Source organism: Hemiscyllium ocellatum, chromosome 6 (genome assembly GCF_020745735.1).
Source record: "Hemiscyllium ocellatum isolate sHemOce1 chromosome 6, sHemOce1.pat.X.cur, whole genome shotgun sequence".
Lineage (NCBI taxonomy): Eukaryota > Metazoa > Chordata > Chondrichthyes > Orectolobiformes > Hemiscylliidae > Hemiscyllium > Hemiscyllium ocellatum.
The window spans coordinates 119,662,023-119,684,303 of NC_083406.1; the positions used below are offsets into that span (position 1 = coordinate 119,662,023).

The following is a 22,281-nucleotide window of genomic DNA, read 5'->3' on the forward strand; positions in this document are numbered from 1 at the left end:
AGGAACAATAATCCTATCCTAACAGAGAAGGCTTAGAGATTTGATCAAGATGTTCCAGGTCATCAAAATTAGATCAAATAAATAAGGATAAACTGCTTCCAGTGGCATAGGATCAGAGGCCTGCAGAATAGATTGAAGGTGCTTAGGCAAGAAAAAAAGTGACACAAGAAAACATTTTTTTTAGAAACAAGTTAAGAATTGAAATGCTCGAAAAGGGAATCCAACAAGATTCAACCGTGTTTTGGATAAGGTAAAGCAGGAAACAGCAATGTGGGAAAGAGCACAATTTGGACACCTCAATAGAACCAATACAGGGAAGAGAAGCACAATGCCCCATACTCTAAGATTCTGTAAGGTATTTACATCAAAACTCCCCATCAAGCCCTACCTAAAGGGAGTCAGGTGATAAGCACTGAACCAGAAAAGATGCAAAATTAGAAGTATGGGTGTATCATTAACAGCTGGAAACATTAAATCAGTCGGCAGTTTACCGTAGGTCAAGGGAGCAGGGTCAGTAGACCAAACCTGGCAAGACGTGGATTAAGTGTAGAAACAAATTTGGTCCACATGGAATCAATGAATTAAGACTTATTAAATCTTGTAAAAAGTATATCAAGTAGCAGTCAGATTTACAGGACTGATATTTTATTAATAGTTCTAAAATTGCTGAGCATTGGTAAGTTTTTTTTAAAAGCAGGAGCAAGGTTAATTAATAACTGAAGGAATGCGAGGGTTCCCTCCGCCTTCTGTGATGTGAAAAAACAAGAAAGTTTCCCCATATTCTAAATAACCAGCTCTGCAGGAAGTATGGTCAGTTGAAGCAGCTCGAAGTTTCATCAAATGGTATCAGGCATCATCGTGGTGCAGTGAGGATGAGAGCTACATGGACAGCACAATAATTGATGTAGTCACTCTACATCTGGACAGTATCCAGAGCAAGGAAACCAATGGCCAGCAAGGGAGATCAAAATAAACAGCTAAGTCATGCATGGGTCCTGAGGCACACGCTGCTCTCTAACCAGTACTCACTTAACAAGTCTGACGGCTCATCCAGGGACTGCAGCCAGAGCCAAATCGATGGCACCACAAATGGCTCGGATGCACATTGGGATATAAGATAAACGGGAATATCCAATAATTGGTGATTCCAGTCAGGCAACAAAATAACTATACCAAGGCATAGTTTTTAGGCAGGAGGAGAAAGTGAGGTCTGCAGATGCTGGAAATCAGAGCTGAAAATGTGTTGCTGAAAAAGCACAGCAGGTTAGGCAGCATCCAAGGAACAGGAAATTCGACGTTTCGGGCATAAGCCCTTCTTCAGGAATGAGGAGAGTGTGCCAAGCAGGCTAAGATAAAAGGTAGGGAGGAGGGACTTGGGGGAGGGGTGTTGGAAGTGCAATAGGTGGAAGGAGGTTAAGGTGAGAGTGACAGGCCGGAGAGGTTAGGAAGAAGATTTCAGGTTAGGAAGGTGGTGCTGAGTTCGAGGGTTGGGACTGAGACAAGGCGGAGGGGGGTGGAAAATGAGGAAACTGGAGAAATCTGAGTTCATCCCTTGTGGTTGGAGGGTTCCTAGGTGGAAGATGAGGCGCTCTTCCTCCAGCCGTCGTGATCCAAATATAAACTGCAAAAGTTGCATTATGGACAGAAGGTGGACAAGAGTTCGAAAACAATTTGCTTTCATGAGACATGAAGCACTGCTATAGCTGGCTCTCAGTTATAAAGTAGGTTAAGTAGATCAAATGCTAGCAAGTACATTTGGAGGGCAGTAGTCAACATTTCACTTGGTTTAGGGTGACTGAGAAAAGGCTAACAAACAAGCCAGAGCAAGATTAATTAATTAGGGGGAATACTAACATCAATGAAGCTTGATTTGGAGGTGCCGGTGTTGGACTGGGGTGTACAAATTTAAAAATCACCAGGTTTAATTGGAAGCACACTAGCTCTCGAAGCGTCAATGAGGCTGGAATGGATCTTTGAAAAAACTAAACTGGATGTCAAGGATTGCAGAAAAAGTTGGACAATAAACTATCTTCAAAGGAAAGACAGTTTGGATAACTTGGGAGCAACATAAACAGAGAATAATACAGACCTTCAAAACTATGCAGACAAGATGAAGTAACATGTGGATGGGTAGAGATTAAGTTCAATGCAAAGCAATGGGATGATAAATTTTGGTAGGAAGAACAGGAAGAGGCAAAATAAAACAAAGGGCTCACTTGGAAAGTGGGTACTGGACCATAAGGGTGCATATATGCAGACACCATGAAAGGCAGGACCGGTTGAGACAGCAATTAGTAAGGCATTCCATTTTCGAGGCTTCAGTCACAAGCAAACAACATACATGAGCAAGGAGATTACATTGAATCTGTCCAACACTTGAACGTGGCCTCAGCTGGAATACAGCAGTATTTGAGTACTGTGTTTAAGGAAGGATGTGAAGGCATTGGAGAAAATGCAGAAGAGGTTTACCAGAATGAAATTCCTCATACCAGTTATGATACTAGATTGGAGAAGTCGAGACTCTACTCTTAAGAGGTGTTTGATCAAAATCGATAGGTCTGGACAGAGTAAACTGGGACAAATTGATTGATTTGAGAGGAGAAAGTGAGGTCTGCAGATGCTGGGGATCAGAGCTTAAAATGTGTTGCTGGAAAAGCGCAGCAGGTCAGGCAGCATCCAAGGAACAGGAAATTCGACGTTTCAGGCATAAGAAGGGCTTATGCCCGAAATGTCGAATTTCCTGTTCCTTGGATGGTGATTGATTTGAGACCAAAGGAACACAGAATTGAACTATTGGTTACAAAAAAAAAACCCAGGGCAATAGGTAGGTACATTGCTTCCCACAGCAAGTGGTCAAGTTTTTTCCTTTAGGTGGAGAAAGGGTTCAATCAAGACTCTCAAAAGTGAATGAGGCTGTTAACCTGAAAAAGAAAGAACAAGGAGCGTGGAGGGCAATATTCAGACATAAAAATTGAGGGTCATACTTTGGGTACACAGGAAGAAACTTTTCCCTTTGGTGGAGAGATCACTGAACAGGGGCACAGATTTAATGCAAGCAGGCGGTTTACAGCAGATGAGAAAGAAAAATGCTCTCACCCAGAAGTCAGCAGGAACCTGGAACTCACTGCCTGTGAGAGAGCAAGAACCGTCCTAACATTTAATGGAGCATTTAGGTGTGCACTTGTGATGCCAAGACATAAAAGGCCGAGTGTTGGAAAATGGGATTGGAATAATTAAAACCGTGGATGCTAGAAACCAGAGACAAAAGCAGTGAGTGTCAAAGAAGCTCAGCACAACTGGCAGAACTTGAGATGATTGTGAAGGGGACCAATAGACTGGAACAATTATAACATTTAAAAAGGCATTTGGATGGGTACATGAAGAGTTTAGAGGAGTATGGGCCAAGTGCTGGAAAATTGAACTCGGTTAATTTAGGACAGCTGGTCTGCGTGGACGAGTTGGATTAAAGGAGCTCATTCCATTATGTGCAGTTCTAATGACATGAACGATTGGTGGAATAGACCCGATGGGCTGAATGACCTAAATATTATGGCCTGGAGGAGGGGGAAAAGAGAGGAGAGAGACAGTCAAGTCTGGATTTGCTTCAGAAAGACAAGAGTGGCTCAGGGGCACCGACTCGATGGGTCAAAGGGCCTTCCCCAGGCTGCAGGACTTGGGTGGGAGAAGGGACCCGGTTAAGGCGCAGGGGACAGGAGGAGCCAGCACCGACAGGACGGGCCGAGCGGCCTCTTCTTCCGCCCCCGGGCCGCGAGGGGAAGGGAGGAGCGGCACCCCCGCCCCCGGGTTGTTTATAAACAGCAGGAGGGGGTGGGAGTGAAGCCGGAGGGCACCGCCGCCGGGCCCCGGGCCCCAGGCCTCCCGCCGGCTCCTTACCTGCTGGGAGCTCAGCTCGACGTGCACGGCCCGGGACGAGCTGACATTCCGGGCGTTCATCGCCTTCCCCCGGGGCGGCAGCGACTACGACGACCCCTCGCGCCGGCCTTCGAACAGCCGAGCGGTAACGGTCCGCGGCAGGAGGCGGGCGATCACCTCACAGAGCCACAACAACAACAACAACCGCCACTGGCTGGCGCCTCCTCCGGCCCGCTCACTGACCCCGACAGAGCGCCTGCGTCAACCTCCAACACCACGTCCCGCCCACCACCCTCCCCTTCTATTGGTCAATCCGGTCCAGTGACGCCAGTCATGCTTGAGGGAGGACGCCGCTGATTGGTCGGATTGCCACTCCATGGCGCTTCTGTCAAACCCTCTCGAGCCACGCCCTTGCGTCGGTGCGTTAGTTCAGATGACCCGTGACGTCGGTATTAGTGCCCATGCTCGGTCACGGCACTCACGGCTAGTGCCCATGCTCGGTCACGGCACTCACGGCGAGGGGGCGGTGCTAAAGAGGACTAGGGGCTGCAAAGCAGAAATGAACAAAGAGAAACAGTCTGATACAATGGGGAACACAGTCAGGCTGATAGACTGGGAATACAGTGAGAGGCTGATATGCTGAGGAACACAGTCAGGCTGATAGACTGGGAATACAGTGAGAGGCTGATATGCTGAGGAACACAGTCAGGCTGATAGACTGGGAATACAGTGAGAGGCTGATATGCTGAGGAACACAGTCAGGCTGATAGACTGGGAATACAGTGAGAGGCCATTGTGCTGAGGAACACAGTCAGGCTGATAGACTGGGAATACAGTGAGAGGCTATTGTGCTGAGGAACACAGTCAGGCTGACTGACTGGGAATACAGTGAGAGGCTGATATGCTGAGGAACACAGTCAGGCTGATAGACTGGGAATACAGTGAGAGGCTATTGTGCTGAGGAATACAGTCAGGCTGATAGACTGGGAATACAGTGAGAGACTATTGTGCTGAGGAACACAATCAGGATGATAGACTGGGAATACAGTGAGAGGCTTATATGCTGAGGAACACAGTCAGGATGATAGACTGGGAATACAGTGAGAGGCTGATATGCTGAGGAACACAGTCAGGCTGATAGACTGGGAATACAGTGAGAGGTTGATATGCTGAGGAACACAGTCAGGCTGATAGACTGGGAATACAGTGAGAGGCTATTGTGCTGAGGAATACAGTCAGGCTGATAGACTGGGAATACAGTGAGAGACTATTGTGCTGAGGAACACAATCAGGATGATAGACTGGGAATACAGTGAGAGGCTTATATGCTGAGGAACACAGTCAGGATGATAGACTGGGAATACAGTGAGAGGCTGATATGCTGAGGAACACAGTCAGGCTGATAGACTGGGAATACAGTGAGAGGTTGATATGCTGAGGAACACAGTCAGGCTGATAGACTGGGAATACAGTGAGAGGCTATTGTGCTGAGGAACACAGTCAGGCTGATAGACTGGGAATACAGTGAGAGACTATTGTGCTGAGGAACACAATCAGGATGATAGACTGGGAATACAGTGAGAGGCTGATATGCTGAGGAACACAGTCAGGCTGATAGACTGGGAATACAGTGAGAGGTTGATACGCTGAGGAACACAGTCAGGCTGATAGACTGGGAATACAGTGAGAGGTTGATATGCTGAGGAACACAGTCAGGCTGATAGACTGGGAATACAGTGAGAGGCTATTGTGCTGAGGACCACAGTCAGGATGATAGACTGGGAATACAGTGAGAGGCTATTGTGCTGAGGAATACAGTCAGGCTGATAGACTGGGAATACAGTGAGAGACTATTGTGCTGAGGAACACAATCAGGATGATAGACTGGGAATACAGTGAGAGGCTTATATGCTGAGGAACACAGTCAGGATGATAGACTGGGAATACAGTGAGAGGCTGATATGCTGAGGAACACAGTCAGGCTGATAGACTGGGAATACAGTGAGAGGCTATTGTGCTGAGGAACACAGTCAGGCTGATAGACTGGGAATACAGTGAGAGACTATTGTGCTGAGGAACACAATCAGGATGATAGACTGGGAATACAGTGAGAGGCTGATATGCTGAGGAACACAGTCAGGCTGATAGACTGGGAATACAGTGAGAGGTTGATACGCTGAGGAACACAGTCAGGCTGATAGACTGGGAATACAGTGAGAGGTTGATATGCTGAGGAACACAGTCAGGCTGATAGACTGGGAATACAGTGAGAGGCTATTGTGCTGAGGACCACAGTCAGGATGATAGACTGGGAATACAGTGAGAGGCTATTGTGCTGAGGAATACAGTCAGGCTGATAGACTGGGAATACAGTGAGAGACTATTGTGCTGAGGAACACAATCAGGATGATAGACTGGGAATACAGTGAGAGGCTTATATGCTGAGGAACACAGTCAGGATGATAGACTGGGAATACAGTGAGAGGCTGATATGCTGAGGAACACAGTCAGGCTGATAGACTGGGAATACAGTGAGAGGTTGATATGCTGAGGAACACAGTCAGGCTGATAGACTGGGAATACAGTGAGAGGCTATTGTGCTGAGGAATACAGTCAGGCTGATAGACTGGGAATACAGTGAGAGACTATTGTGCTGAGGAACACAATCAGGATGATAGACTGGGAATACAGTGAGAGGCTTATATGCTGAGGAACACAGTCAGGATGATAGACTGGGAATACAGTGAGAGGCTGATATGCTGAGGAACACAGTCAGGCTGATAGACTGGGAATACAGTGAGAGGTTGATATGCTGAGGAACACAGTCAGGCTGATAGACTGGGAATACAGTGAGAGGCTATTGTGCTGAGGAACACAGTCAGGCTGATAGACTGGGAATACAGTGAGAGACTATTGTGCTGAGGAACACAATCAGGATGATAGACTGGGAATACAGTGAGAGGCTGATATGCTGAGGAACACAGTCAGGCTGATAGACTGGGAATACAGTGAGAGGTTGATACGCTGAGGAACACAGTCAGGCTGATAGACTGGGAATACAGTGAGAGGTTGATATGCTGAGGAACACAGTCAGGCTGATAGACTGGGAATACAGTGAGAGGCTATTGTGCTGAGGACCACAGTCAGGATGATAGACTGGGAATACAGTGAGAGGTTGATATGCTGAGGAACACAGTCAGGCTGATAGACTGGGAATACAGTGAGAGGCTATTGTGCTGAGGAACACAATCAGGATGATAGACTGGGAATACAGTGAGAGGTTGATATGCTGAGGACCACAGTCAGGCTGATAGACTGGGAATACAGTGAGAGGCTGATGGAGAGGGAAAGACTGATACAGAGGGAGAGGCTGATACACTGGGGAACTCAATGAGAGGCTGACATTCTGATGAACACAATGGAAGGCTGATACATTGGGGAACACAGTGAGGCACCCATACACTGGGAATACAGAGAGGTGAAACACAAAAGCACATTGAGTGGCTGATACATTGGGGAACACAGTGAGGGGCTGACACACTGGGGAAGACAGTGAGAGGCTGAAACACTGAGCAACACAGGGAGAGGCTGATAGTTAGGGGAACATAGGGTGAGGCCGTCACACTGGGGCACACAGCAAGAATTGCCTAACCTGAAATTTAAAAATATGCAATGGAAAGGAGCCAGTTGTAGTGAAGCCAATTGTTCTTTCAAAAAGCCAGCTGAGAGTCAATGGACCAAATGGCCTGTCCTCTGGCAGAGGAAGGACTCGCTGAAGCAACTGGCAAGAGGGTGATGTCACTGTGTGTGCTTCCTCACCATGTTATTTTTAAATATCTTGACATTTTGAAATAATTTTGAAAAATAGTTCAATCCAGATTTAACCCATAGGATGTTGTGCATGTTTTATAATTTTACTCAGTCATGCAGAACTAAACCTGTTTGCTGATTCACTGTCAAAAGGAGCTACAACTCTCACACTGCTCTCAGGAGATTTGGTTAGGATTCTTCATTTGAAATCATCTTGTATACAATTTAAACTACAGGTTATTAAGGTGAAACCATTAAGAGGAGACATAACAGGACCATAGTCTGAGAATTATGGCCAGACCATTCAGGGGAGATGTCAGGAAGCACTTTTACACAAAGGGTGCTATACGTTTGAGACTCTCGTCCACAAATAGCAGTGGATGGTGGGGAATCAGTTGTTAAGTTTAAAGCTGAAATAAATCTATTTTTGTTAAGCAAAGGTATTAAGTGATGTAGGCAGGTCTATGGAGTTCGGCCACAGATCAGCAATGATCTCACTGAATGGTGGAACAGGCTCGAGGGGCTGAATAGTCTACTCCTGTTCTGATTTTTATCGGGTCATCCAACAGTCCAACTCGTCCATGCCGACAAGGTTTCCAGAACTGAACTAGTCCCATTGGCCTGTATTTGGCCCATATCCCTTTTAATCTTTCCTGTTCATGTACCTGTTCAAATGACTTAAATTTTGTAATTTTACCCACCTCTGCCACTTCCTCTGGCAGCTCATTCCATACATACACCACCATCTGTGTGAAAACGTTGTCCCTCAGCTCCCTTTTAAATCTTTCCCTTCTCAGCTCAAACCAATGCCGTCTTGTTTTGGACTCCCCTAGCCTAGAGAAATGGCTTTGGCTATTCACCCTATCCATGCCCCCCATGATTTTATAAACTTTTATGAGCCTCCAACATTCCAGGGAAAATAGTACCAGCCTATCCAGTCTCTCCTTATAATTCAAGCACTCTAGTTCCAGCAAAAGTTTCTGAACTTTTTTCTAGTTTAACAATGTTTCTCCCATGCAAATGCTGGAGATCAGAGTTGAGAGTGTGGTGCTGGAAAAGCATAGCAGGTCAGGCAGCATCTGAGGAGTGGGAGAATTGACAGTTCATTCCTGACGAAGAGCTTATGCCCAATAAGCAGGATTCTCCTGCTCCTCGGATGCTGCCTGACCTGCTGTGCTTTTCCAGCACCACACTCTCAACACAACGTCCTTCCCATAGCAGGGCAACCAGAATTACCTGCAGTATTCTAAAGGTGACCTCGCAACATGACACTCCAATTCCGATATTCAAGGCTCTGACTAATGAAGAAAAATGTATCAAATGCCTCCTTCATTATCCTGTCTACCTGCAACTTCACTTTCAAGCAGCAATGCACCTGCACCCCTCAGTCCCTTTGTTCAACAACACCCCCCAGGGCCCTATTATTTACTGTATAAGTCCTGTCCTGGTTTGTCTTACCAAAATGCAACACAACACATTTATCTAAATGAAACTCCATCTGCCCATTGGCCGATCTATCTTATACTGCTATGTTTCTATTTGACAAAATAACATAGAGGAAGAGAGAGGGAATTTTTATGACTGTTTGTTGACATGAATGACAATGAAGGTGAATCAGTTGTAACTTTTCCAGAGGACTGGAGAAATCCTCAAAAGGTAAAAAGAAATTGCAAGGCTATGGGGAAGATCAGAATGATCAGTGTCTTTTAACAGAGGAGCATAAAAAGCAGGTGCGTGAGTAGGTTGTTCAGCCCATCAAGCCTGTTGTACCTCTCTATTCACCTCCTTAGCCATCAATGACCAACCATTGTCAGATTTTGTTGTGTTGGGAGTTACTGTATGGTGGTCTTTGCTCACCATGTCACTGGATGCTGTATAGGTGATTTAGAGGGTCTTTAATGACGCTGAGGATCAAAACCTTACCTCAGCTCATTCTACACATGCTGCGATGACAATGTTGCACATAATGGTTCCTTTATGATTAAACCAGTACGTACTGCAGAGGTAATAATGAACAATTACATTGGGGCATACATTTAAAAGTTGGATTTTCAGAGAGCTGGATGCCATGGAGGCTCTAAAACTATTTTGATTTGGGTCCGCCCCAATCTTTTGTTTATTGTTGCGATAACACTGCCCCTAGTTCCTTTGTTCCATTGGTGAAGTGAATGATTGTGTGATGGGTTTCCAAAAAAATGGCTGGATTTTCAGAAAGTTGGGCACCTCGGGGGCTCTGTGCACAGTTTACCTTCACCAGCTGCCTCCCTTGTTTCTTTGCCTTTCTTTGATTTTTGTTATTATTCTCTGATGTGCAGTGTTCGTAGTCAGCTCTGTAGCACAATGGTTGTGTTCTTGTGTAACCCCGCATTATGGAAAAAATCACGCTTTAGAAACAGCACTTAAAGTGTTGGTGATATAATCACATTACAAATAACACCCGGTTTAAAAGTTCGCTCTGTAGCAACAACATCCCCAATTCATCAATTGCATTACAGAGAATTCGTGTTGGCGAAATGCGCATTGCAGCAGAATGATGTGTAATTTGTTAATTCAGTGATGAGGTATTTTTTGGGTGGTAGGTTATCAAAAGAAAAGACATGGCTGGTTTTCTCCAGTGAGCAGAGTTGACCAGGAAGGGGAGAGAATGGGAGAGCAGACTGAAGTTTGTATTGAACAATGAAACGCACATAAACAGACTGATTAATCAATGCTTCAGTTAATGGATGAGTTGCTACCATGTACTGCTGCTGAAGTCCTGGGACAATCAGCTCAAGATAGGGCTGAGCATTCACACAACCATGGATCAAATCACTGCTCGCAGTCTGGTCACACTCTGTTGTGAATAGACAGTTAAACAATGGAAGGAGGTGGCAGTAATGTGGCAGTGGCACTGTGGTAATGTCACTCAACTTCAGGCTAAACCTCTGGTTCAAATCCCATCATGGTGAAAATAAAGCTGGAATTAAATCTGGCCCCATATAACCACGATTACTGTTTTAAAAAAAAATCCATCTAGTTCACTGATCTCATGTTGGGAATCCTTTCCTCAAATGGCCTGCATATACATCAACAATGATGGATGACCCTTAGCTGCCCATAGGCAATTAGGGATGGAGAGTAAATACATGCTCAGCCAGCGATGCCTTCATCCCCATGATTAAATAAATTAAATTAACTGCTCTCTAGACTGTTTGTAATGGATAATAAATGCAGAATCAGCCAAATACATCAACATCCTTTGAGATAATTTATAAAAACATACCAATCATAGCAAATTCCAAATCAGGGCCATTCTGTCTCATCCATTGGAGAAAGGGTTGGAGGGGGTTGGGAGGTCACGGGGTAGTTAGAACAGCAATAGTAGGGGTTTATTGGCAGTTACTATCAACATGGCCTCCACTGGGGGAGGATAGAGGATGAGGAAGAGTGTCATTAAGCTATAATTTCAGGGGCAGGGAGGACAGTGGAGGTGATGTGGGGGCGCCTGGAAAGGGGCAGTGTAAGGTAAAAAGAGGCTGTCATGAGGGGTTGGGCAGCTGGTGACCCTGGAGCGTCGGAGGCTGAGGGGTGACCTTATAGAGGTTTATAAAATCATGAGGGGCATGGATAGGATAAATAGACAAAGTCTTTTCCCTGGGGCGAGGGTGTCCAGCACTAGAGGACATAGGTTTAGGGTGAGAGGGGAAAGATATAAAAGAGACCTAAGGGGCAACTTTTTCGCACAGAGGGTGGTACGTGTATGAAATGAACTGCCACAGGAAATGGTGGAAGCTAGTAAATTGCAACATTTAAAAGGCATCTGGATGGATATATGAAGAGGAAAAGTTTGGAGGGATATGGGCCAAGTGTTGGCAGGTGGGACTAGATTGGGTTGGGATATCTGGTCGACGTGGACGAGTTGGACCGTAGGGTCTGTTTCCGTGCTGTACATCTCTATGACTCTATTGTGAGCTGGCAAAGGCTGAATGCTGAAGGTGTCCACTATGAGCTGTCTTCTCTGCCAACGCTTGCTGTTCTCCAGCTAAAACCAGAAAAAGTCTGAGTGGAAGAGCACATCAAAACAGCAGCAGTGATAGGATTTGGTCCAGGCTGAAGCAGCAATACGCTAACAGGCTTGGCATAGTGTGGATGCTGTAGGCAGACAGGTGAACAGCCCTGAGATGTGACCTGGGTATATGTGCTGCAGCTTCTCTATGCTAGTTGCTGGTGTATGTCACGGTGCAGCTCTGTGCTTCCTGGGTGCAAGAGGGATCCAGGCAGCCTTTACAAACAGTGGATGTCAGCATTTGTTGGCTGAGGGATGGGCTGCCTGTGGATTGTGCCCAGAGATGCTGTATGCTGCTGAGAAACACAGGGACTCCTCATATCCAATGCTGAAATGAAACCACCAGGTACCATGTTGAGAGTGTGGTGCTGGAAAAGCACAGCAGGTCAGGCAGCATCTGAGGAGCAAGAGAATCAACATTTTGGGCAAAAGTTCTTCATCAGGAATGAAACATCAATTCTCCTGCTCCTTGTATGCTGCCTGATTTGCTGTGCTTTTCCAGCACCACACTCTCTACTCTGATCTACAGCATCTGCAGTCCTCACTTTCACCATGTTGAGATTATCTAGATTGTTAGGACCATGCAATAAAACAGGAAGCTGGCTATTAATGAGGTGACTTGTGCCATTAATATGGCAATTAATGAGGTTGGAAATACCTTGCTGTTCCTTCAGTGTCGCTGAGACAAAATCCTGGAATTCCCTCCCTAAAGGGCATTGTGGGTCTACCTACAGCACATGGGACTGTAGTTGGTCAAGAAGGCAGCTCACCCCCACCATCTCATGGGGTAAGTAGAGATGGGCAATAAATGCTCGGCCCAGCCAGGGACACCCATATCCCACAAGTGAATAAAGAACTATAATGCCCTTCTGCTGTCTAACGAGAAACACCCCTCACTGCCCAGCAGATACATAAAAGATGCAGCGAATTACTTCCCAAATTGAGCCTAGACTCTGCTGAATATCTCTGTGATTCCACACTCTGTCAGGTGGGATAAAGGCAGAAAGCCACAGAACATTGAAGGAGTACTTAGATGTGTAGTTGTGACACAATGGGCCTTGTTCTGTGCTGTAGATCTTTATGACTCTATGATAAATCTCACCTCAGCCCACACTGTTGAAACACTGATACAATACTGCCTGTATTGCATGACCACCACAGTGGGGTGCTGCTGAGCTATGGGTGTGCAGTGCAAATGAAGATAATTTGTAACTAAAATCCCTTGTCACTTGAAATGCCTCTGGTTCTTTCTTGTCCTTCCTATGCCATCCACCCAAAGTACAAGGCAATCCATGAGTGCACAGAAGAGAATGTGTAGAAGTAATGTTAACTGGATTAATGAACCAGAAACCACCCGCCCGGGCTCATATTCTGGGACATGGGTTCTGAAATAATTCCACAAAGACCTGTATCCCATCTCATCACTTTTTATTTACACATGTATAGTCCTTGACACTGACCCAGCTTACACAGACCTGGTTCTCAGAGTAAAACGAACATTTCTATCTGCCAGCCAGGGCTCCCTGATTGGACCAGGTTAACAGCCTCAGTCAGGGAACTGATATTCTATGCCGTCCGCCCGGCTGACCTTGTTATCGTCATTACAGATTTGAATCCCACCAAATTTCAATTCAGCAAAAATTGAAAGCTTAAACAGAAACAGCAATTGCTGAAAAAGCCCAGCTGGGCTGGCAGCAACTGTTTAGAGGAGTCAGTGGAGACGATTTCTCCACAGATGCTGAAGATCTGCTGAGCTTTTCCAACAATTTCTGTTTTTGGGTCTGATTTCCTGCGTCCGCAGTTCTTTCAGTTTTTAAAATTGAAAGCTTGTCTAATGACAGCTGTGTGACTATTTCTGATTGTTGTAAAATCCATCTGGTTTACTTGTTTCCTTTCAGGACGGAAATCTCTTGTCCTTATCTCCTTTAACCAATGTGTGACTCTTAACTGATCCCTGAAATGGCTAAGCAAGCCATTCAGTTCAAGGGCAATTAGGAATGGACAGAAAATGCTGGCTAAGCCAATGAAGTCCACATCCCATGAGCAAATTTTAATAAAAAGAGAAGTGATCCATGCCTCAAAAACACTGAAATCTCAGCATTCTTCCAGAACATCATGCTGAGGTTGTGCAGGATGTTGTGAGGCCTCTTCTGGAGTACTGTGTCCAGTTCTAGTCACCCTGCTATAGGAACGATATTATTAAATTGGACAGGGTTCAGAAAAGATTTACCAGAATGTTGCTGGGAATGGAAAGTTTGAATTATAAAAATAAGTTGGATAGGCTGTCACTTTTCCACAGGAGGATAGGAGGTTGAGAGATGATCTTATAGAGGTGTATAGGGGCATAGATAAGGAGAAGGTACGGCCTCATGATATTATCGCTAGACCTAATAATCCAAAGAGCCAGATAATGTTTTGGGGACCTGAGTTCAAATCCCTCCACCACAGATGGTGGAATTTGAATTCAATAAAAATCTGAAATAGAATCTAATGATGATCACGAAACCCTTGTGGATTGTCAGGAAAATCTCATTGGGTTCACTAATGTCCTTTAGGGAAGGAAATCTGCCATCCTTACCTGGCCTGGCCTACGTGTGATTCCAGACCCACAGCAATGTAGCTGACTCGTAAGCTGCCCTCTGGGCAATTAGGGGTGGGCAACAAATGCTGCCCACTTTCCGTGCATTAATACAAAACAATATAACCAACGTCTTCTTCCTAGGGTGGAGGATTTCAAAACTAGAGGGTGTTTTGGTGAGAGGAGGAAGATTTAGAAAGGACATGAGGGGCAACTTTTTTTTCACAGAAAGGGTGGGATTCCAGAGGAAATAGTGGACGTGGGTACAGTTACAACTTTTACAACAACATTTCGATAAGTACACAAAAGGTTTGGAGAGATATGGGCCAAACGCAGGCAGGAGAAACAGGTTTGATTTGTGAGCATGGTCTGCATGGACTAGTTGAACCGAAGGGTCTGCTCCTATGCTGTATGGCCCTATAACTCTATAACAGAGTCAGTAAGATGAGCATTCTGGATCTGGTCACCCAATCTCTGGACGGGGGTCATTCCTACCTGATTTCTAGAATGTTACACCTCTCATTTTTGCCTGCCTTCCTCTTCAGTTTGTATACTAGAATGTTCCAACATTTAATTGCTTCTCTATATTGCACTGTGTTGTAATTACTGCAGCTTTAATTGCAGTCAGTATAACATGTGTTGGGCAGTTTTCTGCTGCTGTGAACTAGTTATTCAGGACATACAGAATTGTAGACTGTTTACAGCACAGCAAAAGGCCATTCAGCCCACTGAACTCTTACTGGCTCTCTGCAAGAGCTGTCTAACTAATCCCCACTCCTCACTCTTCCCTTACAGTTTTACCGCTTGGCTGCTTTTCCAATATTCTCTTGAAAGAGATGACCAAACCTGCCTCCTCCCCTCTCTCAGACAGTGCATACTAAATCCTAACCATTTGCTGCATTCAAACACTTTCTTCCCTGTCCTTCCGGTTCTGTCAGCAATTAAATTATATTGGTGGGGGAATGCAAGATGACGTTGATCTGAATGGACTGTTTTGCTGGGCTCTGCATCACAGCACAAACAAAGCAGTGCTTCAACCAAACCCACTCAAACCATTTCACTAAACGTCAACGCTGAAATAATTATAGAATCTTTATCAATCCCTTTTTCGTCGAGTGGAAATGAGCTGCCTGAGGAAGTGGTGGAGGCTGATTACAACATTTAAAAGGCATCTGGATGGGTATATGGATAGGAACAGTTTGGAGGCACATGGGCCAAGTGCTGGCAGGTGGAACTAGATTAGGTTGAGATAACTGGTTTGCATGGACAAGTTGGACCAAAGGGTCTGTTTCTGTGCTGTACATCTCTATGATTCTATGACAAAACACAGAAAAGGATCGAGTAAGTTGCAACATGTGGGGCACCCACCAGAGGCACCTAGTTCGTCCACTGCCTTGACTGCAGCCCCCCCTACCAGTTCGATGGATCCAATTACTCACCAGGAACTTGTCGTGGAGCTCACAAGGTTGTGCAAAAAACTTGAAGTCAAGATCGAAGAAACGTTTGGGCCTGCTCTCTGCTATAATTCAAATACATGATCAGCAGTTTGAAAGCCTTAGGGAAGAGAGCAGATGAGGTCAAGTGCCAAACCACAGTGGCAGAGACTGCGATCGATTCATCTGAGCCCTTGAGAAGCACACCCATAATTTAATTGATCAAGTTGACGATCTCGAGAATAGGGGCAGGAGGAATAACGTCCATGTCGTTGGTCCATATTGTTGGCAGTCAGCCAGTGAAACCTTTCGAGAATTGGCTGCTGCGATTCCTCAGTTTAGAAGTTGAGACAGGGTGGATGAAAATTGAAAGAGCTCACTGGGTTATGACACACGGGTCAGGTCTGGGCCAGCACCCCAGCTCTGTCCTCGTGGTTTCACAGCTACGGGGGCTAACAAAGACTCATGGAAGCCTCTAGAACCCAGGGGAAAGATCCAAAGGCTTTAGTTCACAACGGTTCCAGGATCATGTTTTTTCAGGATTTCGTGGAGGTGGTGATCCAGAAAAGAATATCTTTCGATGATATTAAGAAAAGATTAAGAGAACTCAGGATCCAGTACTCTTTAAGGTATCCAGTGCTTCGGTTTGCTTTCAACGGATATGCACATTCATTCAACTCTCCAGAGAAAGCAAAAAACGTTGTGGACACATTAAATTAGACTGGATGATTTAATGGATACAGATGATTTTTTTTCTTTTTAAAGAAAGTTGTGTTGGGTTTTTTTCTGGTACTAATCAGCAACATACTAAATTATACACAGGGATGGGCAAAGAACTCACTTTTAACTCCTTCATTAACACTACTATTTCTTCCCTTTTTGCTTGTGTCTGTGGTGCGGCTCTCGCTAGAAAGAGTTAGGAAAGTGTGTGCGATGGCTGGATGCTTATTTACGGGCAGTTTAAGCCTGGTTTTTGCATTCAATTGCCCTGGTTGCCATATTGACAATGGGGAAGAAGACAAAGTTTTTGGACCTCCTTTCGGTGGGGGGTAAGTACCCGATTTAGTGCTATTGGCTCTTTGTATTTTGTTCTGTTTTTTGGTTCTTGTTGTACATAGGTTTTGTAAGTTTTGAAGATTTGTTAGTTGTAGTTGTTTTAGTTTATGCAGTTTTTATGATTTGTGGACTTGCTTTCATCAAGGTTCAGTGGTTTTTGATTCTAATTTTTCCTCTCTGGAGTCCAAATGTTGCTACAGAGTGTTACGGCTAATGACATGCTTAAATGGTGTACCTGGAACATCAAGGGGAGCCACTCTCCAGTCAAGAGCAAAAAGGTACTTTCCAGTCTTAAAAGGAAGAGGGTGGATATTGCCCTACTGCAGGAGAGGTATTTGGATGATAGGGAACATGTGAAATTACATCAGAGTGGATCTGATCGGTTTAGTTCACATCTTTTAATACTCGGAGTAGGGGAGAGACCATACCTATTAGGAAGAATCTCCCACTTAAGTTATTGGATTGTATTCAAGACATGTATGGGAGGTTCATAATCCTCAAAGCCATGATATATGGTGAAGAATACGGTATTTTAAATATTTACTGTCCCCCGGCCCACCCCCTTTAATTTCTGGTAAATGCATTTGCAAAACTGATTAACCTTGCATTGCAGCACTTCATTATAGGGAGAGGTTTGTTTTTGTAAATATATTTATTAGCAATTTTTTTTAACTTTACAAACATATAAAATTATTGAAAAAAACAATCAATCACAAATATCAGTATAATAAAAAGAAAAAAACACAAATTACAATACAAGCACTATCTACTAACTAGTAACCTACTCTATGATACAAAGCAAACCCTAACACTGTGCAAAGCAACACCAAAAAAAAAGAAAAGCAAAAAAAACACAAAATACAGAACAGCTATGCTCAGTGCAAGGCTCCCAAACAAAGGAACGGGAGCATTGTATATATACCCGTATTAACTCAGGAGACCCCCTCCAGGGCCCAGGACTTGACAAACCTAATCATCCTGGTTAAACAAACACCCTAGTTAAGATAACTGATAAATCTATATCCAAATAACTCAAGTAGGGCTACCATGTCTTATAAAACTTGTCTGTTGTGTGGTGCACCAGGTTTGTGAAAAAGTCCAAGGGAATGTGCTCCATAATTAATTTCTGCCATCCCAGCCAGCCCGGCGGGTTCTCAGACACCCAGTTCATCAGAATATTCTTCCGTGCTCAGGATGCAAGAATATTAAACAGTTTCTTCCCATGTCCGTCTAAAGATGGTAAATTCAGTAGACCTAAGAAGAGAGATATCGGGCCTACTTTGACTTCAGTCTTCAGTACCCTCCCTAACTCTCCCACCACAGCGCTCCAATAAACACTGAGCCTGAGGCATGTCCAGAAGCAATGGGTAAGAGTACCTACACTCATTTCACATTTGGGGCACACTGAAGATGCCCCTTTTTTTAAACTTCACCAGATGGTCTGGTGCCAGATGAGCTCTGTGCAGAACCTTTAACTGCGTAGCACATGTCCTGTTACAGATTGAGATCTTTCAAGTATTCTCCCATATGTTCTCCCATGTTTCAGAAGAGATTTCCACTCCCAGCTCTTGCTCCCAGACCTCACATAACCAGTCAATATGCTGCCAGGCCCTGCCACCCAGCAGGCGATAGAAGGCACTAACCGAAAGGGTGCTTGTGGAGCGTAGCAGCATCCTCTCTGTATCGGGCTTACAGGGCTTGGTGAGAAGCATAGTCTTCTTCTGGATGAAGTCCCTAACCTGAAAAAAATGGAAAAGGTCTCTGCTGGGCAACCTGTATTTGCGGCTCAGTTGCTCAAAAGACATCATAACCTTGCCCTCAAACAAGTCTCCCAAACGAGAAACTCCTCTCGCTGCCCATAGTTTGAACACTGAGTCCATCATCCCTGTCGGAACCTTGGCATGCCAACTATAGGTGGAAGTGAGGACTGCAGATGCTGGAGATTAGATCCATACAGACCCCACCACCAAGGATATATTTCCCTCCCCTCCCCTATCAATGTTCCGGAAAGACCACTCCCTCCATGACTCCCTCGTCAGGTCCACACCCCCCACCAACCCAACCTCCACTCCTGGCACCTTCCCCTGCAACCGCAAGAAATGCAAAACTTGCTCCCACACCTCCCGCCTCACTTCCCTCCAAGGTCCCAAGGGATCCTTCCATATCCGTCACAAGTTCACCTGTACCTCCACACACATCATTTACTGCATCCGCTGCACCCGATGTGGCCTCCTCTACATTGGGGAGACAGGCCACCTACTTGCGGAACGTTTCAGAGAACACCTCTGGGACACCCGCACCAACCAACCCAACCGCCCCGTGGCTGAACACTTTAACTTCCCCTCCCACTGCACCAAGGACATGCAGGTCCTTGGCTTCCTCCATCGCCAGACCATGGCAACACGACGCCTGGAGGAAGAGCGCCTCATCTTCCGCCTGGGAACCCTCCAACCACAAGGGATGAATGCAGATTTCTCGAGCTTCTTCATTTCCCCTCCCCCCACCTTATCTCAGTCCTAACCCTCGGACCCAGCACCGCCTTCTTGACCTGCAATCTTCTTCCCGACCTCTCTGCCCTCACCTCCTCTCTGTCCTATCCTTAACCTCCTTCCACCTATCGCATTTCCAATGCCCCTCCCCCAAGTCCCTCCTCCCTATCTTTTATCTTAGCCTACTTGGCACACCTTCCTCATTCCTGAAGAAAGGATTATGCCCAAAACGTCGATTCTCCAGCTCCTTGGATGCTGCCTGACCTGCTGCGCTTTTCCAGCAACACATTTTCATGCCAACTATAGGTGTAAGTGGCGAAGTCTTGGATAAACAACCCTCACTCTGACACATCACCCTCCATGCCTTGACTGTATTAATGACAATGGGGTTCCGGCAATGGTCCGTAACTGTCCTCATCTTATCCATGAACAATAGGTTAATGAGAGGACACTTTGCTTGGGAGGCCTCAATATCCAGCCATATTGAGTTTGCATTGTTACCTACCCAATCGCAGACAAAGACGGCAGGGAACTCAACTGATACCTTCCGATGTCTGGGAAATCAACTCCTCCCCCTCCTTGAGGCAACTGCAATTTAGTAAGTTTGATGAGGGGCCGCCCACGATGCCAGACAAAGGAACCAAACCACCCCATAAGCTTCCGCAGCATTGACCTGGGAAACATTATAGGGAGCATACGCATGGGATAAAGCAAATGAGGAAGAACATTCATCTTAATGAGAGATATTCAGTCCAGCCATGAAATTGGAAGAGCCTCCAATCTCTGGAGATCTCACCTAATATTGTCGAGCAAGTGAGCAAAGCTAGTCCGAAATAACAGATCAAACTTGGGGGATAATAAAAATGCCTAGGTATCGGAACCCTGCCTGTGAGCATTTAAAAGGGAACTTAGAGCCACCTTCAACTTCTGGCACACCTTTAAGGTTCCCCAAAGGCATAGCCTCCGATTTTGCAAAGTTGATCTTATATCCTGAAATCACCCCAAATGAATTATACATTGTATCAAATGGGGTACGGAGGTCATCGGGTTTGATAAAAACAGAAGGACATCAGATGCATATAATGTAATCTTGTGTGCCCTCGATCCCACTTCCGGAGCGGTTATGTGGACGTTCTGACGAATGGCCTCTGCCAGCGGCTCTGTCACCAACGTAAACAACAACGGTGAGAGGGGGCAGCCTTGCCGACTACCCCGACTAATCCTAAAATTTCCAGACTTCACCCCGTTGGTGGTGACCGCGGCCAGAGGATTGCGATATAAAACCTCCACACACCTAGCAAAGACCCCACCCAAACCAAACTGTTCTAAGACACAAAAAAAAATGGCCATCCCACCCGGTCAAATGCTTTCTCTGCATCTAAGGAAATCACCAACCCCTGAATCGATCATTGCTGACAAACTTGGACCACATTCAGGAACCTTCTAATATTATTAGAGGACCTACAGCCCCTTATAAAGCTTGTCTGGTTCTTTTTAATAATATGGGGCAACACCCTTTCCAATCTCAGCGCCAGGATCTTGGCAGAATCTTGAAGTCCGAATTTAATAGAGAGATGGGCCTGTAAGAGGCACAATCCTCAGGAACCTTCCCCTTCTTAAGAATTAAGGAAATATTAGCTTCTCTCAAAAATGGTGGTCGGCGTTCATGCATATAGGAGTGATTGTACATTTCCAACATCAGCCCTAACAGAATCCCTATAAACTCCTTATAAGACTCACCCGGAAGACCATCAGGGCCAGGCACTTTCCCATTCTGAAGTTGCCTAGCTGCCTCCTGCATTTCCTAAACTGTCAAGGGGGCATTAAGGAGAGAGGCCTGTTCCAAGGTTACCCCTGGGAGATCCAGGTTCTTAAAAAAGGTCTCCATTTTAGCACTCCTGTCTTCACAACCTTCAGACCGATACAATTCAGAGTAAAAGCTCCGAAAAGCCCCATTAATCTTTTTAGCATCGTATGTAAGGACCCTGGCACTGTCTCTGAATGCAGTAATGGATTGGGGAGCACGCTTTTTCCTAGTCAGGTATGCTAAATACTTCCCTGGCCTATCCCCATATTCGAACACCCCCTGTCTAGCAAAAGCAAGTTCTTTCTTTGCGTTTTGTGTCAGTATTGAATTCAAGGCAGCCCAAAGGACTGTAATCCACTGTAGCTTAGTCACTGAAGACCGTGCAAAATGTGCTGCCTCCGCGGCTTTCAACCGCGTCTCTCAAGTAGACGCTGCTGTTCTTCCTTCTGTCAGTACCAGCTCGCCGAATAGCTAATCCCCTGGCAAAGGCCTTTGCAGTCTCCCATTGCATAGATGGACTACTAACTGTGCCTGAGTTGATAGTCAAGAATTCCTGAAACTCCTTCAGAACGTAAACCACAAATTTTGAATCCTGTAGGAGAAAGGGATCCAAACGCCAGTGCCACAAACCTAGCCCTTCACTCTTGGCCTTAACCTCCAAGTATACTGCCGTATCAGAGATAGCTACATTCCCAATTTTACAACCCATAATCGAATCCAGAAGGGCCAAGGGAGCCAGAAAAATGTCAATCCTCGTGTGACATTTATGTGGGTTTGAAAAAAAAGGTGAAGTCCCTGCTGGTAAGGTGAAGACATCTCCAAATATCCACCAGCCCCAACTCCTCGCATAAGTCAACCACCTACTTGGCCTGCGAAGAAATTGTTGAGGGCCCACAAGGCATCCTGTCCACTGTCGGATCCAAAAGACAATTAAAATCCACCCCCCCCCCTATAATAATGTGCCGTGATCCAAAAGCACTCAACTTAGAGAAAGCACTATTCAAAATTTGAGGGGATGCGCTGGAGGACAGTGGACATTTAAAATGCCATATTCCTCCCCAGGGCTTTAAGTATCACAAGCCATCTGTGTTCACCTTTCACGTGCTCTAATAATGTGAACGGAAGATCTTTCTGGATAAGTACCGCCATTCCCCTACTTTTAGTAGTAAAGGATGAAAAGAATACTTGGT

At 45.4% G+C, this 22,281-nt stretch overlaps 1 protein-coding gene across 1 annotated transcript in view; it reads right to left on the minus strand.

Moving 5' to 3' along the window:
- Positions 1 to 4,111, minus strand: part of uvrag (UV radiation resistance associated gene) — a 315,405-nt gene extending 311,294 nt beyond the window's left edge. Inside the window, exon 1 of the mRNA XM_060826320.1 lies at positions 3,895 to 4,111. Within this exon, the coding sequence (XP_060682303.1) occupies positions 3,895 to 3,954 (60 nt within the window). The 5' untranslated portion in view covers positions 3,955 to 4,111. The remainder of the gene's footprint in view (positions 1 to 3,894) is intronic.
- Between the last annotated feature and the right edge of the window lie 18,170 nt (positions 4,112 to 22,281).